Source organism: Cottoperca gobio, chromosome 19, assembly GCF_900634415.1.
Source record: "Cottoperca gobio chromosome 19, fCotGob3.1, whole genome shotgun sequence".
Taxonomy (NCBI): Eukaryota; Metazoa; Chordata; class Actinopteri; order Perciformes; family Bovichtidae; genus Cottoperca; species Cottoperca gobio.
This window is the reverse complement of record NC_041373.1, coordinates 5,785,617-5,802,248: the sequence shown is the minus strand read 5'-3', so window position 1 is coordinate 5,802,248 and position 16,632 is coordinate 5,785,617. Positions and strand designations below refer to the sequence as shown.

Below are 16,632 nucleotides of genomic sequence, written 5' to 3'. Positions count from 1 at the left end.
ATTTTGCATTTCATATAATTTCATCATGTAGCCTATATAGATTCCTCACATGCCTCGACACATTTTACACAGGTGTAGACTTTTTAAGAGTCTTTTGTTTTTCCCAAATTTTCTCCCTGGGGAGGAGAGACAAAATCGAGCCTCGGGAAAGGAAACAGGAGGAGTAGGATGCCGTGATTTTTTACAGCGCCTGTAAGATGACGGTGTCTCACTCATTTAAGGTGTTTAAAGATTCAAGGGAGCGGAGGAAATGCTGCACCAGGAATGCTCAAACTGCTGCCTACAACTGCGCCACCCTCCACCCTCCTCGCTCGGTTCGTTGCCTCAGACATCAGCCAAGGAGTCTGGGAGTGCAGAGGGGGAGGCGGCTCCGTTAACAGATTCATGTAAAGACGCTCAGTCATAGGAGTTGTGTTCATTCCTTTATGTCCTTCGAGAGTCCTGAGGAGATTTCTGCTAAGCCAAATGTAGACGTGATGATAACTGATGATTTGTAGTAGCTCTGTGCTGGGCGTCCATCCACTGACAATAATAAGGGGCTACAATCAGCACCGTAGCCTGCCTGCACCACAGTGACACTGACCATCAAAAAAGCTGCTATGAGGAAAAACCACTCACTTGTAATCCTTTTTAAACTCCCCCTGAAGTGTTCCACAGCCGGCGATGGAGGAGAAAACAAATCAGGGTCGTGGTGTAGCACTGGAGTAGAGGGAGGCGTCGGGCAGCCCCCGCTGTGGAAAGGCACACCAGAGGAGGAGGGACGGGGGGTTGATGACGATGATGAAGGCGATAGTAGAAAGGTAGAGGAGGAAGGTGAACTCATGGATCCCGATGAAAACTGGAGAAAATGTTCGTGTTATTGTTTAGTTTTTTTCTTGATAAAGTGTTATTTAGCTCAGCGTCTGGGTCTCTTCACATCCGCGAGCCTCGCTCCTGAAGGATCTGTGAGGACAGATGGAAAGATTAGTGAGTGGACGTCACAGAAATTCCTTAAAGTTTCCGATTTGTGTGAAGTAATTAATGCCGGTTCAAGTTTAGTCAAGTCATTTAAAAAGTATTGGGTTCTGAACTGTTTGTGAATAACCATAATGATCAAATCGACAGATTAATCAATAGAGAATAAAAAGATATTTAGTTTCAGACTGACTGGTGCCAATTTATATTTTTCTTATTGTCAACAAATCCCACTGCTCTAATCTTTCTGTGACACTCAGCTACAAGTTCATTGGTTCCTACTGAAGACGTAAATCTTTATGGTTTACAAATATAGAACATTTAAATAAAAAGACTGGCCCCTGTAGTTTTTATAAAATGAACTCAAACAGGAATAAATAGCATCTGTTGGGGACTATTTGCAGTGGCGGATTGATACACATTTGGCTCTCTAGTTCAGTGGTTCCCAACCTTTTTTTCTCTTCTCAGATTGTTACATGTGCCATTCTTTATACCAAAAATATATATAATTGATCAGGATTTCGATGCACGGAAATGACTTGTGAGTATCGATTGGCTGTTAGTTTTGGTCTTTTTATGAGATTTGACAGAAAAAAAGATATAGAATATGGTTCGTAGTGACTCGTGTTCAGCTCACCTTGGCCTTCTCGGTGGGCTCGATGACGATGCCGTTGGTGGAGTTGTTGAGTTCCCGGGAAACTACACATAGAAACTCTGCCTGGTCCTCGTTGCCGTAGTTATAAGAGGAGCCGATACTTATAAGCTGAGGACAAGAAAAAGGATGAAAATATTAGTTCCCTTTTATGTTCATTAAGTTCTGAGACTGGAGCAAAGAGTTTGAACAATCTACACTCTAATATTTCTATTTCTGAAGTTTTCTCTTTCTGGGTTCCAGCTTGTCACATGTGAGGATTATTATAGCCTTAACATGATTAAACTGGCTTCCTAAGATTTATCATTTAGTAATAAATATCTCAGGATTCGATAACAGAACAGAAATGTCTTCATAATATTGTAAGTGGAACAAAAAAGGGGGACATGTATAACTGACCCAATCATGAGCCCAAGAAAGTCCAAATCAAAAACAAACTTGTAGCCCTCTCCGCATTTGCACATATTGGGCCTATGGGACGCCAATCAAGAATTGTTTTATGATTAATTCCCAATAATTAATTAATTTGGCCCTAGTGACCATGTTTGCAATTTTATTTTTGCAGGATGTGTTCAACTTCTGTCAAAATAAAAGGTATTTATATTCCTACATATTCCCTTTTGTCGAGTTAATTCTTTGTACTAAATGTTTCTGTGGGTCTTTCTCATGCGGTATCGTTCCTTTATGTGTTATCTGTTTAATTTATAAATCTCCAATAAATCTCCCTTTTTCTATTTGAATAGAAGAAAAAAGACAAATAAAAGTCTTATCTCTGAACATTAACTTTGAAACAACTGAAGCATGACCTAAAACACAACAAGAGGAAAAAAAGAAAGAAAAAAAGCTGTATTTTCTGCACCTGCTCAAACTTCCAACCGTCTGACATGGTTGAGACCATCTGTGTGAGTTCCTCCTCTTGGCACTGTAGTACTCGATACACATGCTTCACGGGACCCTGAGGGACGTGAGAAAAAACACACAGAACAACATCAATAATCTGCACACAGATAAAAAATAAAAAGAAGCTATTTGTGCTAGAAGAAAGTCTGGTGCACAGATTCTCTGTACCTGAGACGTTCGGTTCTCGTTGTCCCGTATCCTCTCTTTAACCAGCCTCACCAGTGATGCGATGTTGTAGAACTCGGCTTCCTCAAGAACACCTGACACCAAAAAATTGATGGTTGGACTTCGTGGTTCGTTCGGTTCCCTTACACTTTAAATTAATATTCACACTGACAAGATATCAACTGTGCATGATGTTTGAGCTAAACATCTTACCTTCCTCAGCCAGGTTTTTATCCATGATCAATTTTCCGTGCCGAAGGTAATTCAGGATGGGGCCGAAGTACGTGGGGTCCCTGTCGATCAGGTAGGCTCCAGTCTCGTCCTGTGGGAACAAATAAAGGGGTTGACGTTTGTGACCAGGATTTGGTTCACTGTTGGATCGTGGACACTTTGCAGAATGTGGCAGAGGGCGACATGTTGTGTCGGATAATGTGCAGGAAAAACATTACGGGAAGTCGGACCGACAGATATTTTTGTATCAATAAGGAACAAGAAGTTTCATAATAGAAATTCCAAAGATATGTTTGAGTTGGTGGACACATTTAGTAGCTGTGCAACTGCAAAATGAGGGATAAATCAATATTATTGTTTATCAATTATCAGCAGAATCATATCATATATTCTACACATTTCTGTTGTCTACATTATTGATTCCAACAAAGTTACAATTCAAAAATGACAAAATTAGTTATTAAAGTGTTTGTCATGGGAATAGTTTGGTTTTATGACTATCTTGTCTTTTTTACGCATAAATACAAAATATTATCAAGTATATAATATTATCTAGCTTCTCAACTGAGACGTTTTGGTGCTTTTCTTTGTCTAATGTGAAAATCAGGAAACCGAGTTTCTCATAATCATGAAAAGCATCCAGTAAGTGGACCTGGAGTTGAGGCTGCTTTTTAACTGAATATCTTTAGATTTTGTCTGACGAAACAAGTAATTTGAAGGAAATTATGATGCCCCTTTTAAACAAATTGTGGAAATGTTGTCCAAAAAACGATCAATGGACGTCAAGAAAATTAATAGGTAGATGAACCAATAATGAAAATAATTGTTAGTTGTAGCACTACATAACAGTGGAGCACAACTGTTTGCTTTCAAATGTTTGAAAGTTTGATTATTTGGAAGGAAGGATTTTGCATACATTTGCCATATATTGATGCCTATCGACACCAGTATTAAACTAAATAATACCTGAAATACAAAAGCCTGAAAACCTATTTTTATTTTTCAAGAAATGGAGAAAAATAAATCTGAATGCAGGCCTTTTACATGAGTATTTGTACACTGTGATATATTTATACTTGTACATAAGTAAAATAGTACATATTTCACAACTGCATATCACCCAGCTGTAAGTGGCCTAAAACCATGTTATTATTAGGGCAAATTGATAAAGATCATGAATGCATTAATCCTGAATTAAGCCAAGTGTGCTTACTTTGTCGGAGTCCAGGTCGGGGTCTTCTTGACACAGTCGGGACAGGAAAGATTTAGGGTCCCGACACAGCGTCTGTTTGGTCGTGATGAAGTAAGTCCCACCGACGTTCAGACGAACCCAGCGTGAGCCCGGCTTGTCTACCGGTTCGGACGGGGAGCTCGGGTTGCTCTTCACCGGGAACCCGTACACCGAGCGTCCGCCACTGCCGCTCGACACCCCGCCGCCGGGGCTGAGCTGGCTGCTCCGCGGCGGAACCATGAGAGTGGGCGACGCCAGGCGCACAGAGCCCCGGACATCGCGGTGCTGCTCGGGTTGCTCTATGGTGCCAGTGCCACTCGATTCCACAACATGCAGTTCAGCCATGTTTTTTTCTTCGTCTGAAAAACACACGATTAGCTAACGACACACTGCGGGGAAACAATTTTTCCCAGCCGATTTGTAAACAGAGCGGAGAGGGTATTTATCTCCGACGGGGCGGCTGGCATCAGGGCGTTGCTGCTCACACTCGACCGCCTCTGCCTCCTCCAGCGCCGAAGATTAAGACACGAATATGACTATCAAAGGCTGTATGATGTTAGCAGCATCGTGTTTAATCGTTTCTTCACAAGATAAATGGCTATTTCTTGTCTATTCAAACGCTAATCAGAATAAGGCAATTCTTCCGGGTTGTAACGTGATTACTGTTTACTTCCGCTGTGTCGTCGTTTTTCAAAATAAAAGCAAATACAGTCATATCTGGTGAGTTGAATTTTAGCTTCTCAAGTTAATGTTTAAAAAAGAAATAATGTAATGATAAGAAAATATGCCACATATTGCACAAATGCCCTACACCAGGATATTGCACTTCCCCCTAATAAAAGCAATGACGTTTCACCAAATAAAACATCTGTGTATAAAAATAAAGTTTAATCATTTAAAGTACATTATGTCTTATTAAACAGACAGCTTTGTGATGTTTGTGTCGAAAAATAACACATACATATATATAATAATAACTAATAAATAGATTACTTATTGTTAAAATGTTTCACCAAATTACAGTTATATACGCTATGAATGTACTGCTTAAATTATTATCTGCTAATAAATAAAGTTATTCAGGTACTGTTAATCTTGTGATTATTTTATTTTGGTACTTCCTAAATATCATAGATTTAAATGGAAAGACAGTACTTTCACCATGTTCATTTATAATTTTGCCAACTACTTTAAGTCGCTGAAATGGTAAAAATGTATAGAAATTCCCAAAAAATGTTATCTATATTTAAGTCCTTGCTTTAAAATAAATAATATATTTCTTACTTGCTTTTTGTGCTCTTTGTCTGTGTTTCTGATGTTTCTCTTCTTTTTTTGTTGTTGCTTGTTTTATAATTATTTTTTTTTAAATCTTATTTTTTCTCTTGATTTTAAGTATAATATTATCTCTATTGTTTATGTCTGTGTTTGATTGTGTTGTAATACCACACTCAACGCCAATATTTGTTGCTCCTAATGTACAAACCTTTGGCTATTATGTACAGATATAAATCTATACATATATAAGTACTCAACAACAACATTACATGTGTAAACTACTAAGACAGTAGTGCAATGGTACAAAGTACAAATAGTGTTGGAATAAATATGGAATGACTAATGTAACATATTTATATGACAGTAAATACAATGATGCTTATATTTATATTGATAGTGATTATAATATTTCAACCATTGTTGATTGAATTATATCCTTTATCTTTGTATATTAATCCCCCTGTCTTGTTTTGTATATTTTACTTGAGCTAAATAAAATAATATAAAAAAAGGTATTACATTATATTTAACCAGTGGAGGGCAGTGTGGCTCCATCACTGCGCCTATTACAGCAACAGAAGAAGAAGAATTTGACTAGTTGTGGGCGCGTTTGGTTCCTGCTTGTTTACTGTTGTATGAACCAGACACGACTGACAGGTATAGTGCTAAGTAGAGACTTGGGTTACACCTGTAATAAGGCTTATTATTACTGAGTTACGTTGTAAAAGTAACTGTTTGGATAATTAGTTGTTTAATTTGTGATAAGCTAGCTACGCAGTTAGCATCCTTATATTTTATTTTACCCGGGGCTGTTAGCAGGCTAGCATCACATATCTGTTAACTGTTAACTCAGCATCACATCGCGTAAGAGAAGATGGTGTATGCATGCAGCTTTAAAAATAGCTGGTTGCGACAAAATGAGTTAAATTAAATTAAATTAGATTGTCAGTATGAGCCATGTGTAAATGGAGCTAAGCTATTATCTCTCCTCTCTCCATTAATAAAGTGTGTTGTCATTTCTGCTGACTGAGCCATGAGTGAGTTCAGGATCCACCATGATGTGAACGAGTTGCTGAGCCTCCTCCATGTCCGAGGAGGTGATGGAGCAGAGGGCTACATAGACCTACTGCAGAAACACAGGACTCCCTATGTTACAACTACAGTGTCTTCTCACAGTGCCAAGGTAAGGGTCACACACTTAGGAATGCTTTAATCTAACTTTATGGGCATGGAAAAGTCCTGGAACATGACATAATTGACCATGATGTCCTGAAAGGGATTAGATGGCCTGGAAGGATAATATTAGGAACTTTTGCAGGCATACTTTGTCTTTCAACATCTAACTAATGTGACTTTTTTTCAGCTCAAGTTCTGCTAAAATCATATTATTTATAACTTTTAAAAGAGGGCCTGAGAAAGAAACTGTGTACTGTATATAATGGGAAACTTGCAGTAAGATGAGTTTAGACTTGTATTGCAGCTTATTAAGATGAATAAAGAAATGCATTTATATTACTGAGATATGTGTCTTTGCATGTGCACATGCATATTTATATATGTGCACATGCATATTTATATATGTGCACATGCATACACGTGGCACATACATGTCTGAATCTGGATAAACTATGGCACAATTGTGTTTAAGAAATAGAAGTAGAAATATGTCATTCTGTTGCACATTTAACCCCAAAAAAGAGAAAATATTTATCTTCTATTGACACTGACAAGAGCAGTGAAACATGCTTTAATATATTTCTCTTTGTAAAGGTGTAAACATCCCAAATATTTGTCTGGTCAGTGTCAACTCTTGAGGTTTGTTTCTGTTAATCTTGTAATAGCCAGCACCTCTAGCTCTGCAGTACATACTGTGCGTCAACCTTTTTTTCTCTTTTTCATAGAAATAAATGATTGTTTAGGTTGTTAAATTAATAGTTAGAACCCCGATAAAGAGATGCATAAATAGCAACATATACATCCTTTAAATATAAAACAGAAAATAAGCAGGAAAGGCTGGTTTTATAGGAAATAGAACAGCAGCATATTACTATGAAAAGTATTTGTTGCACCCCTTGTGGAAATGTGTTGCTTCCTGTGAATATTCTCTTTATATTGACTGTACCATCATTTTCAGGTCAAATTAGCAGAGTTTTCTAAAACCCCCGAGGACTTCTTGAGGAAGTACGAGGAGCTCAAGTCCAAAAATGTTCGAAACCTCGACCCTTTAGTCTATCTGCTCTCCAAACTCTGTGAGGATAAAGAGGTACAACATTGTTTATAAGCAGATCATTATATGGTGTTGTTTGTTTATTACTTCAAATTAATTTATTGCACCCTTTTGGTTTTATGGATTTTAGGTGATTTATGATGATGATGATGATGATGATGATGATGATGATGATGATGATGATGATGATAGAATGGTTCCTGTGTTTTCATATGATTGTCTTGCGTCTCTCAATAACTGGAGTTAACAGACAAGTGAAATATACAGTTAATGCTGAACAGGTGCTTCACAAACATTCAAGAAAGAACGCTCATGTGACTGTAAATAGAAGATTGAAACCCACTCATAAGGTGTTGGAAGTGGCTCAATATGTTGATTCCCCCTATTGGTTCTTATTACACTATCTCACAGCTTTGTTGGGATTTCTTTCGTAGACACTCCAGTTTCTGCAGCAGAATGCCAAAGAGAGGTCAGAGTCCTCCGCGACCACAACGTCAACCACAACCACCAGTTACACTCTGCCCCAGACCAGCACCAAGATGTCCATGCAGGAACTGGATGAGCTGCGAAAGAAGCTCGGAAATGTGACGGCGAGCTCCAACGCTCCTCTGGTGAGCATTTCTTATTCGCATGCAGCAGATGTGAGCAGAGAGATATCAAACTAAGCCTCATTCTGATGGGATTTATTTCTGTTCAGGACATCATGTAAGTCCCATCAGGATTCACTAAGTTGATTAGAGCCGTGAGAGTGAATGAAAACAGTTTAGTTTTTTGCTGTAAAACCAAAACAATGAGCTGTGAGACGCTTAAAGGCTCTGTGACGGTAAAGGGAACTGCAGAGTTGGGGATAATTCTCTGTGGGTCTGTCACTACAGGAGACCACTTTCGCATTACATGTTGATAATCCCGCTGCCTCTGGGGATGTTGCAATGGTTAAAATGCTGTCAGGAACCATGAAGCTGCCTGTATGTTTTACCAGAACTGCCATTTGGAGGGTAGAATAGCTTCGGGAAGACATAAGTGTCATAGGTGACCCTACTGTTGAATAGAAAGTTAAAATAAAACTAGCTGCTTGTCATTCATCTGTCTCTCTTTGTGACCTTTGCCTGCAGCCTGCTGAAGTCACACGGAAGATGCTGAGGGACAAACACAACAAGAAGAACCCCACCCAGCCCAACCCCGTGTTTCCTAACTGGGTGTACGACCGTCCTGCTCTCCTGGGAGACTTCATCACCAGCCCCAACCCAACAGGAGATCCAGCTGTGGCCATCGGTAAGCCAATACATTGTAAAATGAAGTTCAGCTACATGCATTCTGCTGCAAGCTGCTCGCTCAGTATATTCCTTTAACACTGGATCATCAACTAGGGGAAAAACTTCAAATTGTATACTCCAGCACAACCTGTGCTTGTTGTTGGTGGTAGTGTTTATTACTGTGTTGTCCGCGGTCAGGTACGCTACCCCTGCCTGCTCAGGAACAAGCTCTGGTGGAGGATCTGCTGTTTGTCCTGGTTGGAGTTGACGGCAGAGACATCACAGCTCAGCCTGTACTGGGGAGGCAGAACCGCTCCTTCATCGTCGATTCAACGCTGGACATGTCAATCAAAGAGCTGGTCAACAGAATATTACCAGTTGCGTCGTATTACTCCACTATAACACGGTCAGGATGTAAAAATGCCATTTGTTCACATACATTTATTTATAACTGAGGGCTAATTATGAGATGGTGGTGTTGTGTTGGTCCTTCAGCTTCATTGAGGAGAAGTCATCCTTTGAGTACGGCCAAGTCAACCACGCGCTGACTGCGGCAATGAGGACCCTGATGAAAGAGTACCTGATCCTGGTCACTCAGCTGGAGCACCTGCAGCGCCAGGGTCTGCTGTCCCTGCAGAAGCTCTGGTTTTACATCCAGCCCACTATGAGGACCATGGAGATACTGGCCTCCATTGGTAAGAGTCTCAACACCAGTTTTGTGTCTTTGGTTCGGGGCAGTGGTAATTTCACTGATGAAAACTATGACTAAATATGTTCGCCAACAGCCTATATGTTCCATGACGAGGAGACGGCACCGGACGTCATGAAACACTAAGCGTGATGATGTCAACATGCAGTATTGTTGACGAAAATGACAAGAGCTAAAATAGTTACGGTTTTCTTTGACCAAGATGAAACTAAAATGCTTTTAATTAACTTAACAAAGAAAAACTGGATGAGGTTGACTAAACATGATAAAAACTAACAAGGACATTTGACACGGGACTAAAACTGAATAAATACAAACACTAGTTCAGGGTGACTCGTATTTAGTTTTCCATGAACACAGCAGCCCCGTCAATAAACACGAGCTGCTCATTTTGACTGCTTGAGGGCGCTCTGAACCAAGTTTAGACTCAGCAAAGATCTGTTGGATTTCATCACTAAACACAAGATACAACTGATAACAAGGGTTGTAGTATGGTGGGATCTTTTACTGTTGGTTTCAAGACAGAGTTGCTACATAAAAGTTATTTCCTGCACAAGTAATTTTTTAAAAATAAAATCATTTTCTTCCAATAATTTCACAGCGTCCTCGGTGGACAAAGGAGAGTGTATGGGTGGGTCGACACTGAGCCTTCTTCACGATCGCACCTTCAACTACACCGGTGACAGCCAGGCTCAGGAGCTGTGTCTCTACCTCACTAAAGCCGCCAGCGTCCCGTACTTTGAAATACTGGAGAAGTGGACGTACAGGGGCATCATCAATGATCCTTACAGGTAGAGTTTAAACTGCTGCACAAAACAACAAATCTCACTTAAATAATCTGGGGAAAAATATTTTAAGGGTATTAATTAAAGTGGTAAATTTACAGGGAAGAAATTTATCGATCTGGTTCCTTGACTAAAAATAAAATCCTTGTAAATGTGTGAGTTTTTAAAATCAACAAGTGTGATTGTTTTCTCAGAATATTACCCCCTTAAATATATATATATGTATATTTTTACTACAATGGCCTTTATACGCCATCGCTATATCTGCTTTGTGTTTAAATCAGATTTATGTCTACTGTGTCCATATGTTGTGTCCCCGCAGTGAGTTCATGGTGGAAGAGCATGAGCTGCAGAAAGAGAAGATCCAGGAGGACTACAATGATAAGTATTGGGATGAGAGGTACACCATCGTACAACATCGGATTCCCTCTTTCCTACAGAAAATGGCAGACAAAATATTAAGCACTGGTAAAAACTAAAACAACAAATGTAAAACATTATAACAGTCTTTCTTAGACAGAAGATTTGATTCCCTTCTCTGTCATTGCTTAGGGAAGTACCTCAATGTGGTGCGGGAGTGCGGCCGTGATGTAACCTGTCCTGATGCTAAGGAGGTCCTGTACACCCTAAGGAGAGGGTGTATGTGGAGCAGATAGAGAAAGCTTACAACTACGCCAGCAAGGTTCTGCTGGCCTTCCTCATGGAGGAGAAGGAGCTGGTGTCACGTCTGAGGTAAATGGTTAATGGTATTTGGAAGTCATTTCTAATGATGGAGTTACGAGAGAGAGATTCAAAGCTGCAGATGGGATCAGTGTCTGCATTTATTTTGAATAATAGTAACAATCTATTAAACATTAGGCCCCTTTCACGTAACACCAGGATAGTTTACATACAGAAGAGAAAAAAAGAGGACATTTATAAAAGGTTTGTCTAAAGAAAGACATTCAGTACAGCCCTAACTCTTCTGGACCTGTGTGTAGTTCTGACAGATAGCGATAAGGCTTGCTTGTTACTGATATCCTTATGAAACTATATGTGTCTGTTGTTGTCTTTAGATCCATCAAGCACTACTTTTTGATGGACAAAGGTGATTTCTTTGTGCACTTCATGGACCTGACGGAGGAAGAGCTGAAGAAGCCGGTGGACGACATCGTTCCTCCCAGACTGGAAGCTCTGCTGGAGCTGGCTCTGAGGATGAGCACAGCCAACACGGACCCCTTCAAAGACGACCTCAAGGTGGACGGAAATAATAAGACTGTGGTGAAGTTAGACTTGTTAATATAGTTACAGTAACTATATTAAAGCTGCTACAATCAATATTCTTATTTTGATCTATATGAAATGTTACTGTTTTTGTTCAGTCTCGCAGCTCTACTCAACAGCTGTTTTTACTCTACAAACCCTCTGTACACTACCTGGTGAGCAGCAAACAGCAGACAGACACAGCTGTAGACTAGCTGGTGAACATAGTGGAGCATTTAGCTGCTAAAGAGACCAAAAACAAATGTCACAAAGACATGTTTATATTTATTTATATAGTACTAAAAATAATTTACAAGAACAAAACAAATATTGTGCTATTGAGCCAATCCGTTTCACTCCTTTGTACTGCCTGGCACACGATTGACCTTTTGGTCAGGAATATACGATAATGTTATTCTCAAACTAAAAGCCCGCAGGCTCTGAGATAATTCACGGTGTCAAGTTAAGTTTATCTGTGAGGTCTTTGTGGTTTCTACAAACCCACAGTTTAAGCACAATCTCTTTAAAAACTATGAGGAAACCCCCCTCAACAAAGACACCAAATCTTTGTAAAGAAAATGAAAGAAGATAGAAGTTACAGGAAACATAACTTAACAATATATCCATTTCTTACACCATTACTAATCTAGTTAGTCTCCCTTCGCCCACAGACCGATCTTATGGTTTATGAGCCATGCTGTTTCACACTTTATGACATTTGAATGTCCTCTCTTCTTTCCACAGATTGAATTAATGCCTCATGACGTCATCACCCAGCTGCTGCGGGTGCTGTCCATCGAGACCAAACAGGAGAAGGCCATCATTAACGCAGACTCCACAGACGTGGGCCTCAGCGGTCCTGGAGGCCTTCTCCTTCGACTACATCGTCAAGTGGCCGCTCTCGCTCATCATCAACAGGTGCTGCTCTGCTGAATTGATCTTTTACTTAAAATACTTCAGCATTTAAAACTATGCCTGATAGCCTCTAGCAGTTTCTCCCAATTTAGAAAATGTAATCACGAAGACCACAGTATATATAGTTTAACTAATAGAAATGATTCCTTTAAAGTAACTAATAATAATAATAAACAGTGGTGAAACAGTGACATTTATTATTATAATAATAATTATTATTAGTTAGAATGACCCTTAAAGGACTAAGATAGTTAAACTTTATATACTGTTGTCTACTTGATAACATTTTCTAAATTGGGAGAAACAGCTCGGGGCTATCGGGCATAGTTTTAAATGTACCGATATATGTCTTACGGAATTTGTCCCTGGAAGTATAAATGCATTTAAACACATTTTATAGTATTTTATTTGTATTCATTTTGCAGGAAAGCCCTGACGAGGTACCAGATGTTGTTCCGACACATATTTTACTGCAAACACGTGGAGAGGCTGCTGTGCAACGTGTGGATCAGCAACAAAGATTTCAAGCTGTTCACCTCACATTGTGCCAAATGGTGAGTTGATGTAGAATTGTAGGTACATTTATGTAAAAATCTCAACCAGATAAATGTCCTCACACTCTGTTCAAACTGCCTGTACGCAGGATTGCTGCTGCGTTCGCCCTCCGACAGCGCATGCTCAACTTTGTGCAGAACATCCAGTACTACATGATGTTTGAGGTGATGGAGCCCACCTGGCACATCATGGAGAACAACCTGAAAACAGTGAGTGGACGAGCTCCGCTGGTGTTATCCTTCTGTCCGTGGTGTTTCCTCTAACGAAAGCACAACCAGCTGACAGCCGCTACAGTTTTTTGTACTGACCGCCTGTCTTCTGCTTCTCCAGGCGTCTAACATCGATGACGTGCTTTGCCATCACACCAGCTTCCTGGACAACTGCCTGAAGGACTGCATGCTGACCAACCCCGAGCTGCTCAGGATCTTCTCCAAACTCATGTCTGTCTGCGTCATGTTCACAAGCTGCATGCAGGTTTGTTGACAGGAATGATAAAGAGGAAACGTTTCTGAATAACAGCAGCTTGTTTCTGCTCTTGGACTTAATCTTTTAAAGTATTCATAATACATTTCATGTTCTGCCTCAATTAAAAGCTAGATTTGTACAAAAATGCAATAGTGAGATTGCTTTTAGCTATGAAAGGTGCTTTACAAATACAATGTATTATTATTATTATTATTATTATTATTATTATTATTATTATTATTATTATTATTATTAAAACCTGAAAATAAAACTAGCAGGTCTTTGTACTAAGATGTTTTTATTTTCTTGACTGTTCAGCGGTTCACTCAGACTATGAGGTTAGAGCGCCTCTCTCTGGAGCAAGGGACTATGGTTGGGCCTCCCACTCAAAGCGAACATGCTGAGGAAGCGGAGAAGAAGAGGGTGACCGCAAAGGTATTTGCAAAAAGCTCATCGCCAAGGCCTGCCCTCTTCAAAGAAACATTGTTCAACAACATTGCATCAAAAGCAGAAAATATTCCGACTATTTAACAACTGATGCACACAAATACTGCAGGTTTTGGGTTTAACATGTCTCAAGTAATATGTGTTTGTGTTCTCTCGCGGCTTTAGTTATTAGCCGAGCTTGCCGAAACCCTCCAGTCCGAAGCAGGCTTTGAAGCCACCATCAGGAAGTTTGATAGTAACTTCAGCATGCTGCTGTTGGACCTGCTGGACAAGCTGAGCATCTACAGCACCAACGACTGCGAGCACAGCATGATCAGCATCATCTACAGGTGAAACGGTTTTAAATTAAATGTCTTTTTGCATGTTAAAATCAGTACAAACACTTATTGATGCTACTACCATGTTCCAAAGCAAACCAGTGTTTTAATTAGTTCTCTTCTAACCTGCCAACCATTGGTTTCCATTCTACGACGGCCTATTGGAGCCATTGTAGGTTAAAATTACGGAGCCGGAAAACCAAAACATCTTTTACTCTGTTTCGAGATATGCAGTCGATTTTTATAGCATGCATTCAGTGTCTCAGAGAATTTCAGATTTTTTTTGCAAATCTATGATTTAATAATCTCACACAATACCCAAATTCTTTTCTCTGAATATTATCCCCCTCCCCAATGGCACTAATACGCCGTTGTACCATTCTTTTCAGTATGAACATCATGCAGTATAGATTGAGTTACTGTTACATTACATAATTGTAGGTTTTTGTAAATTACTTTGCTAACTCGGCTCTTGTGATTTCACAGGCTGGATTTCAATGGATTCTACACGGAGCGGCTGGAGAAGATGGCCATAGAGCGAAGTCAGAAAGCATCTGCGTAGCATTTTATGTCTTTTGTGTGTGTCAACCAGCAATAAAAACACCAACCGCCCAGATAATTACAATACAGACAAAAGAGCTGATGCTTCAGTATGTATATTATATATGATATGCTGTATGAACTGTAGAGTTACAGTCTGATATTTGCAGCCTCATTTCAGTGCTTCAAATGGTAAAGTCTGAGAAATGTGGAACTAATGTGTTTATTCTGCTCTGAAAATGAACGTCATGGCACTCCTTATGGGTAACTTATTGTACAGGAAATGCAATGAAAATGTATGTTTGTATTCATTAAAACAAGACTTTACTGAATTAATTTAGACTCTCGACTTCTGCCTTAACTAAACACTGTATATCCCAGCAAATAGATTTCAGTTCATAGTATATCTATGTATCTATATCTCATGTTCAATTTATCTATTCTGAACTGTGATCTGTTCTGTGTGTGTGTGTGTGTGTATGTATGTATGTATATATATATATATATATATATATATATATATATATATATATATATATATATATATATATATATATATATATATATATATATTAATATTAATTACATACAGTAGAGCAACACTGAAGGAGATAATAATAACCCTAAAAGACGTCAGTATGGCTCACTTGTAATTTTGAAATATTTATAATTATATAGATTAAAACGGAAAAACGTTTATTATGGAAGAGTTGTTTGAGTTATTGTGACTAGTGTCATCAGCTGTGATACTGTTCACTAACGTTACTGCTTCCAGTCCTTAGATAATGTGTGTTTAAATCAATCAACTGGTCACCAAAATGTTCTAATACAGGACTGTCTCAGAAAATTAGAATATTGTGATAAAGTTCTTTATTTTCTGTAATGCAATTAAAAAAAACAAAAATGTCATACATTCTGGATTCATTACAAATCAACTGAAATATTGCAAGCCTTTTATTATTTTAATATTGCTGATTATGGCATACAGCTTAAGAAAACTCAAATATCCTATCTCTAAATATTAGAATATCATGAAAAAGTATACTAGTAGGGTGTTCAACGAATCACTTGAATCGTCTAATTAACTTGAAACACCTGCAAGGGTTTCCTGAGCCTTGAAAAACACTCAGCTTGGTTCAGTAAACTAAATCACAAGTATGGGGAAGACTGCTGATCTGACTGCTGTCCAGAGGACCATCATTGACACCCTCCATCAGGAGGGTAAGACACAAAAAGAAATGTCTCAAAGAGCAAGCTGTTCACAGAGTGCAGTTTCAAAGCACATCAACAAAAAGTCTGTTGGAAGGGGGAAATGTGGCAGGAAACGCTGCACAACCAAGAGAGATGACCGCAGCCTTAACAGCATTGTGAAGAAGAGTCGCTTCCAGAATTTGGGGGAGCTTCAAAGACAGTGGACTGAAGCTGGAGTCCAGGTATCAAAAGCCACTGTTCACAGACGTGTCCGGGAAATGGGCTACAATAGCCGTATTGCCATGGTCAAGCCACTTCTGAACTCAAGACAACGGAAGAAGCGTCTGACTTGGGCTATGGAAAAGAAGCACTGGACAGTTGCAGAGTGGTCCAAAGTCCTCTTTTCAGACGAAAGCAAGTTTTGTATTTCATTTGGAAGTCAAGGCGCCAGAGTCTGGAGAAAGGCTGGAGAGGAGCAAAATCCAAGTTGCTTGAAATCCAGTGTGAAGTTCCCACAGTCAGCGATGGTTTGGGGAGCCATGTCAGCTGCTGGTGTTGGTCCACTGTGTTTCATCAAG

The 16,632-nt window shown here is 39.3% G+C and overlaps 2 protein-coding genes across 2 annotated transcripts in view; one reads left to right on the top strand and one right to left on the bottom strand.

Moving 5' to 3' along the window:
- kctd2 (potassium channel tetramerization domain containing 2) overlaps positions 1-4,478 on the bottom strand; it is a 6,258-nt gene extending 1,780 nt beyond the window's left edge. The window contains exons 1-6 of the mRNA XM_029456571.1: positions 4,116-4,478; positions 2,885-2,993; positions 2,675-2,766; positions 2,466-2,561; positions 1,592-1,717; positions 1-942 (exon numbers count right to left, since the gene is read on the bottom strand). The exon at positions 1-942 is cut by the window's left edge and continues 1,780 nt beyond it. Coding sequence (XP_029312431.1) covers positions 913-942; positions 1,592-1,717; positions 2,466-2,561; positions 2,675-2,766; positions 2,885-2,993; positions 4,116-4,478 — 816 coding nt within the window. The 3' untranslated portion in view covers positions 1-912. The remainder of the gene's footprint in view (positions 943-1,591; positions 1,718-2,465; positions 2,562-2,674; positions 2,767-2,884; positions 2,994-4,115) is intronic.
- Positions 4,479-5,970: 1,492 nt separating this feature from the next.
- On the top strand, positions 5,971-15,199 carry tubgcp2 (tubulin gamma complex component 2). The gene is given in 20 exon segments (XM_029455509.1): positions 5,971-6,065; positions 6,415-6,591; positions 7,543-7,671; positions 8,070-8,246; positions 8,748-8,907; positions 9,087-9,294; positions 9,384-9,583; positions 10,199-10,388; positions 10,705-10,850; positions 10,935-11,006; positions 11,009-11,114; positions 11,438-11,618; positions 12,369-12,482; positions 12,484-12,542; positions 12,965-13,093; positions 13,183-13,303; positions 13,425-13,568; positions 13,878-13,994; positions 14,172-14,335; positions 14,810-15,199. Coding segments are annotated over 19 exon segments (2,643 nt in total). The 5' UTR covers positions 5,971-6,065; positions 6,415-6,441; the 3' UTR covers positions 14,886-15,199.
- The last annotated feature ends 1,433 nt before the right edge of the window (positions 15,200-16,632 follow it).